Source organism: Lytechinus variegatus, chromosome 17 (assembly GCF_018143015.1).
Source record: "Lytechinus variegatus isolate NC3 chromosome 17, Lvar_3.0, whole genome shotgun sequence".
NCBI classification, from domain to species: domain Eukaryota; kingdom Metazoa; phylum Echinodermata; class Echinoidea; order Temnopleuroida; family Toxopneustidae; genus Lytechinus; species Lytechinus variegatus.
In genome coordinates this window covers 9348469-9363736 of record NC_054756.1, presented here as the reverse complement: position 1 = coordinate 9363736, position 15268 = coordinate 9348469, and the positions used below count along the sequence as shown (strand labels likewise).

The 15268-nt window shown below is 35.9% G+C and overlaps 1 protein-coding gene across 2 annotated transcripts in view; it reads left to right on the top strand.

The window, feature by feature from the left end:
• The window catches only part of LOC121430632 (ankyrin repeat domain-containing protein 29-like), a 33322-nt gene that overhangs the window by 15969 nt on the left and 2085 nt on the right, over window positions 1-15268 (top strand). Inside the window, exons 3-9 of one of the 2 annotated variants that reach the window (XM_041627949.1) lie at window positions 6396-6494; window positions 8243-8341; window positions 9353-9451; window positions 9875-9973; window positions 10868-10966; window positions 12922-13017; window positions 14400-14498. In XM_041627949.1, the coding sequence (XP_041483883.1) occupies window positions 6396-6494; window positions 8243-8341; window positions 9353-9451; window positions 9875-9973; window positions 10868-10966; window positions 12922-13017; window positions 14400-14498 (690 nt within the window). Of the gene's footprint in view, window positions 1-6395; window positions 6495-8242; window positions 8342-9352; window positions 9452-9874; window positions 9974-10867; window positions 10967-12918; window positions 13018-14399; window positions 14499-15268 lie in introns of both variants that reach the window. The other variant, XM_041627948.1, reaches the window with a different exon arrangement.

Genomic DNA, 15268 nt, shown 5'->3' with positions numbered 1-15268 from the left:
TGGTATTTCAAATCATAGATGTGATAGATTTTAACTCTGAATGAGGAAAGGAGAGATGTACTTACATCAACATAGAGGGAAATATACACACACCCTTCCCCCTCTGCCAACCCTCCCACACACACACACTCACACATCGAGGAATATAGATAGATAGATACATAGATAGATACATAGATAGATACATACACACATACTTACATACATACACGCACGCATACATACATACATACACACATACATACCTACATACATACATACATGCATCGATATGACAAAAAAGTAGATAGATAAAAGAAAACGAGAAAGAAAGAAATATAATGTCGATAAGCAGAATAATACAGCAATGTGATAAGGAACGTCGTGGTATGATTTTAAAAGAGAGACGTAAAGATGCCTAAAAGGGATATGATCATATTCAACAGATATACAGGATGATGCATGGCCCTCCCTGTGTCTAAATGCCAGATTCCTTCAAGTAATGGATGTGTCTGGGAAACGATACTGACTTCCAGACAAAGTAATTTCATTATTGACTCCGTGTTAAGTAAACGATAGGAGTAAGGAAGGAAGGAGGGAAGGATAAAGCAGGAGATGGGTAGCCATGCATTGCCACCGTAGTCAAATAGAGTTGTTTGTTGGTGTGGAGGTTTTTTTTCTTTTTAGGCAAAGGTAAACAAGGAGTGTAATAGTGGACGTTTGATTGGGGAAGGGATCCAAACGAAACAGATGAAAGACGATACAAAGATAGAGAGAGGAAGAGAAATATACATTACATATACATGTAGCATGAGAGAGTGGTGGATATAGCACGGGGGTTGTGATGAAAACGAATAAAGTGGGGCTTTTATTGCCACTACTGTTTTATCCTCTCCTGGTTGATATCACTTGACGATCCGCAATAAATTTGCTCAGCCTATTTTTAGTAAGGGGCTTGCTCACACGTTATAAATGTAAATTTTGTAGTTTTCATATTAAATTCGAGTTGGCTGAGTTGGTTTCTTTTGGCACACACTCGATGTATTCTTTCCTGTACATCCATGCTTTATTGCACTCCTAAGTGCTTCTTATTTAAATATAATTCTAAAAGCAAGGTGCTGCTATTGCACCGACATGGTAATTCCATGTCAGAGTAAAACACGATGAATTATTAGAAACATTCAAATACTATAATGCTACAATGATCATTCATTTAGAACATTACAGTAGCATGCTATATTATTATTTTTTGGCGATGTTATTGCTGTCTTATTATTGTGTGCTAAGCAATTGCTCCATGGATGACAATTGCAAGTGTTACTTTGAAATGTTAATGTTTAATATCGATCTTACTTCTCCACCGTTTGCACTGGCAAATTTTACGTGCATATGGTTACCGTTATTATCGCGATGTAACATTAATATACATGATAATTAAATTCGACGAATGTGAAAAATTGCACCATTGTCTTGCGAAGATCTGATATCTACCAAACAGGCTATATACATGTAATAAACTAGAGACATGGCACGTTGAAGGAAGGAAATCAAAATACGTTGGGGGTCGTTGAATTGGGTCACGCATCACAATGTGGGCCGATAGTAGAGGGTAATTGGCCCCCAGTGATCTGATTAGTGATGCCTCATTGCTGTCTGATTATATACAGAAAGTATCTAGAGTCAGGTGCATACTGGTCGTACTAGCATATAATTTCCAGGTAAAATGTGTAACTATTAGGTCAGTACTAAGTACATTTTGATATTATTTGTTGTTATATTCTTGTAAAAATATTTTATCAATTATCTTTATTCTATTTTTTGTGTATCATTTCATGTTATCATTTTTTAATTCATGTATGTTTTTTCAATTTATTCATTTATGCACAATGCCATTTAAAAGGAAAATGATTTTCTTTTTTGTCATATTGTCCATAACATTTATAAATGTTATTATTTGTTTTTATATTAGTTCATCATCATTATCATTGATATTATTAATCACATGAATATTATCATCATCATCATTATCATTGTTATTTTTGTTGTGATTGTTTGAATGTCTTGGAAGAATAAAGAGGAAGAATAAGTACAAAAAATAGTTATGCAATTGAAGGAGGTGAAATAAAGTGAATTGGATGTACTTCATGATTTTTCAATGGATGCTGACAAGATATGAGAACATGAATTATATTAGATTCTTCCATCGCCCACTTTTCTCTCTAGAGGGGAATTCTTAAACCGGGACTATCCCTAACGATGAAATATGCAGAACAAAATCGTGTATTTCAAACGGCGTTAATGTCTATTTAAAATGTGAAGATGTGAAGTAGGCTATTGGGCGGGTCACAATACGAAAACTCATGTATTTCCACCAGCACCGGCGATATAATTAAATCAATAACGAACTGGCAATTAACATCCATCCCCAGTAGACGGGTCTATTAATTGAAATGGCCAGATGTGTATTCCTACTCACGCCCGGGATATTTGGGACATGTACAATTCGATGTGTTTCTTGTGAAATTTCTAAAATGTGTGTGGGGGGGGGGCGGGTGGCTTTTCAAAATTGTCATGTTGAAATGGGGTCAAATATCTAAACCCAATTGCTGAATAATAAGTTTCTACCAACATAAAGTGTAATTATATGCGATATGCGTGATGTTCTTGAAAAAATATTTTAAATTGGTTCTAGTTGTGTTCGTCGTAATAGTACATCTAATGTGAAAAAGACAGCAGTGAATATCTAGATTCCAGTAGCATTAGTAAAATATTAAGAAAATAAGCAAAAGGTAGTAGGATAGTTGCCTATTAGTAGGCGAGTTGTATTTGTAATAAATTACTTATTTTGAAAATTGGTTTTGTTAACAACCTAAAAAAAAATGGTGCTCTTCATTTTAGTAGAAGTAGGGGTACAAGTAGAAGTCGTAGTAATAGTAGTAGTAGTAACAACAGCACTAGCTATATAAAGTTCATCTTAGCTACGAGTCTCTGCAATAGAACAGATATTAATACATTGTTTAAAAAATAGAACATTTACATAAGAAAAATTAAGGAAAAGAAAATACCAAATTTTTGCCTTAAACATATACAAAGTTTCTGATGTTTTACAGAAATGCGTGAAATTTTACACAGAGCAATACAATTACATGTGTTCTCGAGACTCTGCTGCAGGATTGTTTTTTTTTTATTATTTATTAAGTATTTATTTTTATTACAATGTACATGCAATATTGCAATATTATATTGTTAATACATCAGGGGGAAGATAATTATTTGTCATTCTCTATATCAATTAATAACAACAAACCCAAGGGACTCGTAAGATGGCGATGCGATCTTCATCTTCATCAACCTTAAAGGTCATCTTCATCATCTTCCCACTCACTAGGCTTATGTTCTGATAAGGGTCAAAATTGGCGTCGCTGATGAGGTAATTATCTCCGCAGATTACGCCATTAAAAATACAGTTGAGTTGGTATGGTCTGCTTATCATATTCAACAAATACAAGCATATTTGTTGCCTTGAAATGGAGAGACACATGGGAGGGGAGATAAGATGTATGCGGACGGAAAATACTCATTATACTGGTTACAGTTAGATTGTTTTCTGGTGTAAATGTTACTTTCTTAAGATTTCTTTTTATTATGTCTCAATAAAGCAATGTCGGATTCCGTTTGTGTGCCGTACCTCACCAAATTTTCAAGGTGTTTTGAAACGTTTTACAGCTGATATCCCTCCAGCACAACATCTTCAGTAAAGGGTTTTGGACAACTGTGAACAATTCGACGTCGAACGCTATGAATACAATGAAGGCCATGTTTAGCTCCATCACAAACAAGCATTTTCTTGTACCCCCCCCCCCGTATCTCTTTCTACTCTATATTTTTTACTTCTCCTTCTCCCCACCCCTTTATATTTCTTTCACCTAACACTTATCCTAACTTATGAATTCTCAACCTTGTTTCATGGGTAGAAATTCTATAAAGGTCCGATGCGTTACGAAAAGCATGGAAAGATCATACCTGCGTCGTATTGAAGCATATGTAAAGTAACTATGGTGTGTGTTGATCACCATCTCGTATTCAAATTGAAGTGAGTCACCGTACTCGAGTTATTTGACTAGCCTTCTGATCGTGACAGATATATGGTCATTAACCTATGATATACGCAGTTGGCGGGTGCTATCTCACCCAGATATGAAACTATTTGTCAGCGCTAATAGGGGGTATTCTCATGATTGAACCCAGAATTCGGCAAAATTGTAGTCCATTCTTCTCTTGAACGCCAAATTATTTTTGTTTCATTCTGGGCATATATTTTTCTGATTTAATTGTATATATTCTGGGATATGTTTTATTACATAATACAACGGAGATTCCATTGCCCGACTGCATTGGTCGTATCCATTAAAAACAGGCGTTTCTGTGTTTGTATAAATGCATTGTGTATGTGGGTTTGACTGTGTGCGTGTGTATATGAAATGTGATGTGATTGTGCCATGATGCAATAATGTTTGGCATTAAGAATAATAGTAATAGCAGCAGTACCGATAGAAGTAGTAGTAATAGTAGTAGTAGTAGTAGTAGTAGTAGTCATGGTAGTAGTAGTGGTAGTAGAAGTAGTAGGAGTAGTAGTAGTAGTAGTAGTAGTAGAAGTAGTAGGAGTAGTAGTAGTAGTAGTAGTAGAAGTAGTAGGAGTAGTATAGTAGTAGTAGGAGTAGTATAGTAGTAGTAGGAGTAGTAGTAGTAGTAGTAGTAGTAGCAGTAGTAGTAGTATTTCTACTAATGCAATTATCAATATGACCAGAATTAATTAGTGGGTAGTTTTTCCATTACAGAATTTCCTGTACTAAAGAAGTAGGCCTACCAGTTATTTATTCTTTACTTTATTTAGATAACTGTCTTCGAAATACCATCTGAGTGAATGCGATGGCAAATCTTACTTTAAAGTACTGCCCCAAAACGCTATATAAATCAGGTTTTTGTTTTGCTATTACAAAAGTCTTTGCACAATTGCACAACGCGTGCAAGGGCAAAATTCTAGCAATCTGGAGATATATAATTTCGCGAAGTGAGATTTTTTTTCACAGAACTTAATTATGGCTTTATTCATTCATGTTTTGTCAACTGGATGTGCGAATGTTTTCACCGGGCTCCATCTATGGCTATACATGTTTTGTTGACTGAATAACGGTAAATGCCGTTATCTCACCAGCATCATGCGTGTTGCATGGTGTAACCCGTTGACCCCTCGTACCACCTTTTCCAGGCCCCACTCTTTGGAGGCAATAATGTCTTCCCAACATGCACAATGTGTTTGGGTGTGTGTGTGTCTTATAGATATAGTAGAGGAAGCGACGAGCGTGTTGGAATGTGCGCCAATGATATTATGTGGGAATGTAGCTGATGAGTTTGTCATCATCACCTACACACATAGACAGGAATGAATCACGTGATGATAATGATGATCATTCGAGTCATGGTGATGTGTCATTCGCTTGACTGTCTGTGATGCTTCATTTTGTCGAAGACATGTCACGCATACTGAATATTCAATTGGTACACTAAACAGTATGAGAAGACATGTATCTAGAATGATGGGACACTGCGGGGTATGATGGACGCTTATAATAATGTAGGCTTACAAAACAAATCCGTTGACTGTTGGAGTGCGCGACAATATGAACCATTTTTGTGATGATTGTAGATGAGACAATTATATGCAAAAGCAAGCATTGAAACCAAGTCTCCATTCTTTCTTAAGTAATATAAAGAAGAGATATGGTGAATTATGATGGAAGTACTTACTGAATCCAGATGGCACGTCTACAGGTCTTCAGACAATTTCCAGCTAATGTTGAAACATGAGGAGTGAGGCTACTTTATCATTACCACTCACTATCATGTTCAAGATATGTTGATAATTATCCATAAGTGATAACATATGACATAATTTCCCTCCACGCTAAAATAATTTCCATATTTTGGGGGTTTGCTAACAGCAATAACAACCAGATGGAATGATAATTTCACTGTAAATATTTCTAGTTGTACCCTGTCATAGGCCAAATGCTTCGTCTTTAATCTTACCTCTAAAAGTATATTTCTTCCCATTTTTATTCCAACTACTAGCATGACTGTTGGCCTTGTTTGATAAAACATGGTTTGGGAACCTATTAAATGATTCATGTATTTCAATATGTAATCGTTCCAGAATTTTAATAATTCAAATACCTCCTCAATGACGCCATGGCTGTGATGTCATAAATTTCCATAATGCTTAACGGCTCCGGTTGGGCAACTTTTGCATTGAATTTCGGGTAAAATTTTTAAACAATAAATGTTAAAATTTTGAGTGATCTTTATCTGAAAATGTAAAACCACGATGATAAATTATCTCCCTCTCTCGTCTTTAGGATGGGACTACTCCTTTGATCTTGGCGGCTGCCAATGACCACCTGGAGTGTGTGAAGGAGCTTATAAATGAGGGTGCTGACCCCAACGAAAGGAGAACAGTACGTATACCCAACAATTGTATTAATTTGATCTGTTTACTAGTATTATACCAGTATGAGAAAAACAGAATGTTGTACTTTGGCCAAAAGTAACTGTAAGAATGAAAAATAAAAGGCTTTTAAAGAAATATCATACCACAAGACTATGTGAACACAGGGGCGGCGGAAGCAGAGGGGCACTTGCCCTTTTTTTTCAAAATGAAATACCCTTTTTAAGAAAACATTAATACATTTTAGGTTAGAAAAGCACAAATCTGTTGGCTCGCGTTTCGCGCAATTATTGTCTATCAAGGTACTCATTCTGTCCTAGGTTATACAAATGCTGAGAATGTTCAATTTTCAGGTTGGGATATCACAATTTTGGGGCTCGCTTTCTGCTTTCGCATCAATTATTGTTTAATAAGGTACTCATGTTGTTCTTCGTTAAAAAAAAGTGCGAAGAATGTCCAGGTTTCAGGTTAGAATATCTTCAGCTCGCGCTCGCATTATTCGATTTGTGAGTTATTTATCCTATCAATCAGTCACTAAATGCAGTCCTTATCAGGTTCATTTTCTAGTCAGTATATCAAAATTCATTGCTCGCGTGAATTCTTTAGTTAGATACACACATTTTTCATAATAAAAACTGCTTCGAATGGTTTCTTTTCATGACTTATTAAATGAAATGTTTGAACTTGAGATTCACGCTCGCAACATTTCGCGAAGATACCCGTTTAAATATAGCGCAGTAATTAACCAGAAAGCGAGTTTCACGACTTCAGAGTTCATATTTTTTCAAACCATTTGCTCGCTACGCTCGCCCGCGGAAGAAATAAAGCCTAAATATATTTTTCATCAATCAGAAATCACTTCAAAAAGGCTTTGCTCAAGTTAATTACTACAAAACACACAACTATTTCATGCCGATAATAATGTCATGGTGAAAATATCTGTTTACACCAAAATGCCAATTTTGATATATTAGTGCCTTTTTTTAAATTTGTCCCCCCAAACGTAAATATGTTACGCTGCCCCTGTGTGAACTTTCAAAAGGGGACTTCCATAAACTGTGACACGCGGTAAGGATGTCCGTTTCTTCAGGAATCTGTAATTTCTAATTGTCTATTTTTCCCTTCGGTTGGTATTCAAAGTTTCGAAGATACTATCATGAAAAATGAATATTGTTGTTCTGTGTTAACCGAAGAAAACAGAGAAGTTGCACGTACTCAACACCTATTTAGTACGTATAAAGATGTAACTTTTTTGACAATATTAATTCGCCATTTGTCCGGTTGATTTACACATCTACCCATTTTTTGTCTATGTTTCGGTAGATTTATATAGAATACAGATCATGAGAGAAGGTATAAATATGCATTTTAATGGGAATTACCAGACCATGTCTCTCTTCCATGTCTTGATGCTGGGCAATCTTTTTTTTTTACTTTTTACTCCCAATTTAGTTTTCGTTCTTTCCAAGTTAATCATTATAATATGTACAGTTGTCGAAGTGCATGAATGTCACCAGTGTACTGCGATGCGACAAATTGCCAATAACATGAAGAGATACCATGAAGCAGGGCGTTTAAATTGTTATCGGAACAGTTTGTATTTATCTTGAAGGCCCTAATTGTAATACATTGGTTCAACTGCTACATTTATGTAGTTTCTCAGTGCTGACTGTAGAAGAAATATACTAAAGATCATTACGTATTATTATCACATGCTTATGGTAAACCATCTGTTTATTTTGTTTTTGTACCTTCCAGACCGGGACCACAGCTCTCTTCTTCGCGGCACAGGGAGGTTTCTTAGAGATTGTTAAAGAACTCATAGAGCAGGGAGCACAGATCGACTTACCAAGCGAGGTACATATTAATGACATCAAAACATGTATGACGATCTGCCTTGGAGAACTAAATTACTATTTTGGCTATTTATTAAGAATGTTCCCTGGCTACTTAATGTTGTTTTGGCGATGGAAGATCACAACAATAGTGGAGAATAGTTTCGATTTGGTAATATTCTTAGCCTTGATGAGGGCAGATGCAAATCTAGTATGAAGAGGTGGTGTATATGTATAATGACGAGAGCAAGAAAGAGCTATGTGATTTTGCAATTTTACACACCCGTTTTATACTCCTTCCAGTGCCCAAACCTCAATGAGGAATGTAGACAAAACTACGTAATGGCTGCAAAAAAGCCCATGAAGGCTGTGCAATGTGCCAAGTGCTGGCAAGATGTCGTGCAAAAGGCAGTTCTGTGAATGATAGTCAAAGAAGAAGAATCATTAACTCTCTCCTGGTAGTTAAAAAGGAAGTTGAAGTTGCTCATTGACATGCTTACAAGCATTCATGCTTTCTTAGCAATCAGGGGAAAAATCAGCACCAATAATATAACTTCATATTTTTTTCACGTGTTTAAGTAATTGCTAGCCGACATTTTTTTGGTAGATTTAAACTGCGTATGGTTACATTAAAAGTCTTTTAATAGTTAAAAGATATCAGGCTTTGTTATGGTTAAACAGACACCAAGAACCATTGGCGGAATACCACATTTTCTCTTCAATTGTTCTGTTCAATGGCCTTGGAAATCATGGAACCATTTTTACATCCATCGTTCGATCCTTCTGTTGCCATCGGGTTTATTTGGCACCTGTGTATCTTGATAGCAGGTTTAAAGACAAACTTAGGTGAAATCATTTTTATAACTGAAATACAGGATAATAGGACCAAAAACTGTTATTCTCATCCATTTTTTTTATTTCATTGTTATTTTTAAAATTCGATCACTTTTCGGAAATCATAGTAGGTGACGGTCACTCATCTTGTCATCTTCAGCCGTGTTTTTCATGCTGTTTTAAATATTTTCTATTCCAGGATGGTGGAACACCGTTGTTTGTCGCATGCCAGTGCAATCATCTCGATGTCGTCAAGGAACTCGTAGCACGGGGAGCTGAAATACATAGAACAATGACGGTATGGTGAATTAAAGTTTTGGGACTCGAAAGTGGCATTGTGCAGGATTCTCTCCTTAGATTCTAATGCAGTGTATACGTTGGTAAAATGAATAATTAGGGTATAACTCGGTTTATTTTTCCCCCCATTTACCTTTATATATTCATTAATGCAGTCATTTTCCCCGTTGTGTGGGGGGCACAGATTAATTTGATAGATGTTCTCCAATAAAATTTAAAAAAACAATATGAAGTATTTATGGTATCCCAATTCAAGCCATTGATTGAGGTAGTCCCCAGAATGCCTCAATCACAGGCTCACTGTAACATATTTTGAGACGAATAATACGTATGTCTTTTTATTTAATTGGATGTATATTTTTTCTGCTGATGTTCTTTAATCAAAACCACGTTGATATGTTTGTTGTTGTTATCTTGCCTATAGGACGGAGCTACCCCTCTTTTCATCGCAGCTCAGAACGGTCATTATAATATGCTGAAGTACTTAATATCACAAGGAGCAAAGGTCGATCAAACGAGAAAGGTAAGATTGAAAGTTTACGGGTCACCCAATGGCAAGTGATTGTTTGAAGGGCTGGAGGCATTCTGCTAGAAAACTTTCTTGTAACGGAGGTAGTGGTAAAAAAGGCTAGATTCCTCTCTAAATCGTTAGGTTCTTATTCAAATGATACAAGAACAGGTGAGGGGAGCTGGAAAAAAAAAGTGAAAAGAAGGAAAACTGCGTCCAACTACACGAGTTACTTATTTTTTAATCTAACCCCCATCTCAAGTAAAACTATATAATAGAAAGTTTATACGCATTGGTTTATCATGTCTCCAAAGTTTACTAGAGTATTAATTGGTTATTGGACATTTCTTTGAAAAAAAATATTTGTTTACTTTCACTGTTGTTGCGGTTATGATTATATCAAATATTTCACTGTTTATACATTGTTTTTACTTTAAAAAATCTTTCTCAATTCAGCCACTGGCTGCGATGAAATGATAATAAAACATTCAATTCGATTCAATCTCATTTATCGAACTCCTGATACTACCCCCATCTACGGCGAGTCAGCTAGTCTGAGGAAGCCTGTAGAAACGAGACGAAAGCTATAAATAAGGTTAGACCCAGCATTCAGTGTGAAAAGATGAAGACTTATTTTCATTACATTTGACTCCCGTTTGTTTTTTCCTTGAAGAAAGTGTCTGACACTGACCGAAAACTTGTATCACCAAGACAGGGGGCCTTTTCGAAATATTTGTATCAAGTTCATGTTCCTTAACTAGGCCATTATTATCATCATCATTGTTATATTCTTTCTTACTAATCCAATTGATTGTATCACGCTCTGTGATTCTCTAAAATATAACTCACCTTGCCAAGTCCCTGGATATAAAGTTGACATTTTTCACATTCTTTTAATCTAATTTACAGGACAAAGCTTCGCCGTTATGGATAGCAGCTCAGATGGGACATAGTGAAATCATCAAGGAGCTTCTCTTATCGGGAGCAAAGGTGGATGAAGCAAGGGAGGTAAGACAGGAGTTCGATGGCCCTTTTGCGCCTCCTGTTGGAGTGATCTCTGTAAAAATGATGAATATCAGGGAATTCGTCGAAACCAAAGTTTGGCTTACTCCTATTTATGTTTAGTGTAACACACAGAGGAGCTCGGCATGACAGCATTTTTGCTGGTAAACGCCAAGTTGTATATAACCAATTACCTAGGAATCATTTTACGTCGTGGGTTAATCAGTCATAGTGGCTGACTTTATAGATTACTCTTGGGTCTTTTTATCAAAGTGGAGACAATGGCAGAGTGGGTATTCGATCTCACAACTTTGCAATTATGAGTCCCATGCTCTAAACACTGGACCACACGACTCCGAACCATGTGACAATAATTTCCGATTTCCTTGAATGCCTCAGCCTTTCATCGTTTTGTTATGTTTAGAGCCAATTTTCAAATTATTTATTTCTCATTATTAAATGTGTAATAACAAATTAACTGCAGAATGGCAAGGTAAACAAGTCTCGGCCAAAGTTAATGGAGGAAATAATCTGACATATATATGTACTAATCTTATATGCTTAATTGCCGTAATCCAGTTGGCTTAAGTTTTGTTTTGATGTGCTTTATTTTTCATTGCCATTCGATTCATTCTTTATGTTTCTAAAGTAACACTATTTTCGCACATTATTTTGTCATGTGTTATAATTTAAATTGGATTCTGTTGTCCCTGTTTCAGTAATGCAAGCGATTGTGAATGAATCCTTTGACGGCGCGAATTTGTTTTTGTTTGTGTTACAATAAGTTCTTCAAGGGCAGTCAGTGTTTTGGTAGATTTTTTTTTTAGTTAAAGCTTTTTTGTAAACATTCTTATTGGATGGATGACTATTCACTATCAATATCATATTGCATATCCAGGTAATTAAAATTAATATCACCCTCAACTGCAACAACTTGAAATTTTAACAACAACTTGAATATGCCACAATCAACAAACATAATAATCATATTATCGATAACCCTCCTTCCCTCAATAAGTAATTTTAAGTAGAACAAAATAATCCGTTTCGATTTGTTTTCCAGTTTCAATATTTGTGTAATGAAAAAATCATGATAAAAGATCCATAAACTATCTCTGAAAAAAGAAAGGGCAATTACATAGCAAACTTTGATTTTCTAATTGGTGTTTTTTCTATGTTCACTTTTGTTTAACACTTTGTATTATATCAGAGGGAAGATGAAACTATTGTTTTATTTTTTTCTGTCTTTTAATCATTTTTACCCATAAGAAATATAATCAGAGCGAGGCGTAATTTGTGCCCTAAAAGATACCCGAATAAATGAAGAAAAAAAGGTTCGGAGACACATTTGAAAGCAAAGCTAAAAAAAAATGGGCCACCAAAATTATTCATGTGTACATTATAAAGAAGCTGTATATTCTACACGTATCGATTGAATCAAATCAATTTAAAACTAGTACAAATCGAAATGTATCACTTTGGCGGGAAATGGGTGTAAGATGTTTTGTTGACATGGTTGAGGTGGCAAAGAATTAAATTGTGAATTACCTTATACGATTAATATAAAGAGTCAGGATTATGTTTGCCGTGTTTCCTTTTCTTGCCAAATGTGTTTAAGTAGGTAGAACCTGCTTTTCCTGTACGCTCACATCCATCGTGTCCTACTGTTATGCTCGTCGTGGTAGTATTTTAATTCTAATATGCATACGCATTTTTGTTCTAAGACTGATTTAAACGCTTTGTTGTTTTTTTCTGATTTCACACGAATAATTTAAAATTATTTTCCCTTTTGGCCACGAATGCACACTTTCCCCTCTGCCTTCATGGACACTGCGGGATCGTTACATCACCTCACGATTTGCATACGATATGTTTTTCACTGAGTTTGCAGTGCTGCACGTATTATGCATGCATTTTGGTTTCACCTGTTCACCATTTTTGCCTCCCAATTATCCAAGCAGGATGGGGCAACCCCGCTTTTCAAGGCAGCGCACAAGGGCTACACAGACTGCGTAAATGACCTGATAATGAAGGGTGCTTCGCTTGGACTACTGCAGGTAGGTAGATAATTTAGATTCCCATGGATATTTTAGAAAGCGTTTTCAATCCAATCAATTTAATATTCCAAACCATAAAGAAATCAACATAAATTCGTTAATGGACACTCGTCTCTTCTTAACCGATATTTTGATCTATATTTTCTGTTTTTTATTAAACAAACATTTTGCTACACACTAAGAAATAAGGGTGCAAGAAAATTGCAACCTTGCAGGAAAGGGTGCAAAGCGAGTATTCGAGCATAGTTGCACCTTTTACTTGCCACCGCGCCTGCGCAGGCCGGTAGTGGATGGCTGGGGTGCAAGTGACCTCTCGTTTAGTATAGGTTCCTGTCATACTTCACCCTTATCAAAATGCTCGCAAAGTTGAACCTGCTCTGCAATGAAAAAGTACTTTTTGGTCGTTTGTGTAAGAATGTGCGTCTTGTATACGTGATGTGACAAAACTATATTTTCACTGGCGTAATTGCTTCTAAATAATGTTGTATAGAGTTAAAAATCACTTACTCTGAAACTTGTCAAGTTGGTTAAACTCTGCACCTTTAGAAGTGCAGACCAGATGACAGAATGGGAGCCCCCTTAAGGGTTAAGCCTTTCCTGATGAAAATAAGCACATATTTGGTGGCATTCTGCATCTTATAGGTGCTAATTTGAGGAAGAGTTCCATATGTAACCCCACTAAAATTAATATGAAAATATGGAGGTTTAAAATAATATATCTAGCCCTAATATAGACCATATGTGATGGGAGAGGGGAAATACATACCAAAATATATCTTTATTCCCTAAAATTTTCGAGCAAGATCGAGTGCGTGTAATTGTCCATAGACATCGGTTTATTTAGTCAGTAATGGTTCTGTAAGTCTAAACTAGTCGAGCTATCGACAAATGTTCGCTAAAAAAACTCCGGTATCAGCGCTTCTCGCTAGCATAGCGGGAAGCGGTCTTGACTGCAGTTACAACGAGGTAAGTTCGGGTCCCAAGCAAGGTAAGCAAAACCTAAAAATCCATAGAAAAATCTTAAGTGAACAAACCGGAGTGCCGACCATCTTTTGCTATTTTGGTGGGGGTACATATTTTGGAACTCTTCCCTACTTTGCATATTTCAGAGAGGTGCAAAGTTGTACCTATTTTTCCAAGTGTGCAGGATGAACTTTCCCTCTAACAAAAACCGAACGCCTTTATTTTGTAACTGTCATTTATTTCTACATGTTTGTTTATTTTTTATAGTTTTTCTTTTTCATTTTTTTCGAATTTTGAATTCTTCAGAACTATCTTGTCCTAATTAATGACACGTGGAACAGAATATCTGATCAATAAACTAAAATTGTTGGGACGACTAACTCGATCACACTTTTTACACTCTATGTCTCTGAAAACAGAATGGTGAGACAGCTCTCCACGCAGCGGCACTGTTCGGTCATCTTAAAGTGGTGAAACAACTAATTGAATCCGGGTCGGATGTCACACTAAAGAACAAGGTAAGAACATAAAAGAAGTGATCTCTTTATTTCAAATTTGTCTAATACTAATTCATCCAATTGCCAACTCGCCTACTATCATTTGGTTTACTATTTGTTCGTCCACGATCCACATGGTCTAATTGTCAATTCGTACACTCATCATTTTGTCTAATAACCAGTTCGTCCAATTGCCATTTAGTACAATTTGAATACATGTGTTAAGTGAGCAAAATGAATGAAAATAAAATGGATATCAGACTGGTTATGAGACGAAATGGTCATAGATGAAATGCTGATTAGACGTAGTGATGATTGGACCAAACGGTTTTGGACCAAGTAGTTGTTAGACGAAATGTTGATGGGCAGAGTGACTTTAGACTAAAATTAAAGTAGACCATGTGGTGAGTGGACGATTTGGCAATTTACCAAACGATCTCTAAAGTATATACTTGAGGTAGACATACATGCAAATTAAACTTCAAAATTTCAGTTCAGTTCAGCTCAGTTTCAACTGAAAGTATAGAAAAATGAGAATGAATTCAAAATACTCAAAGAAATTTCACACACATACACATTCAAGTACAGCGACGCAAGGGATACTGTTACGAGTTGTTTAGTAAGAAAAACAAAATCTTAATGCATCAAGATTACTCATTTTCATACCAATTACTAATGATGCCACAAGTAGTAATACAACAAAATAACATTCAAAGTTGCTAGCAATATGATTGTAAATGACGTTAATACTGACCTATTTGACTTCCATCCATGCCATCCTTGTGAATGTT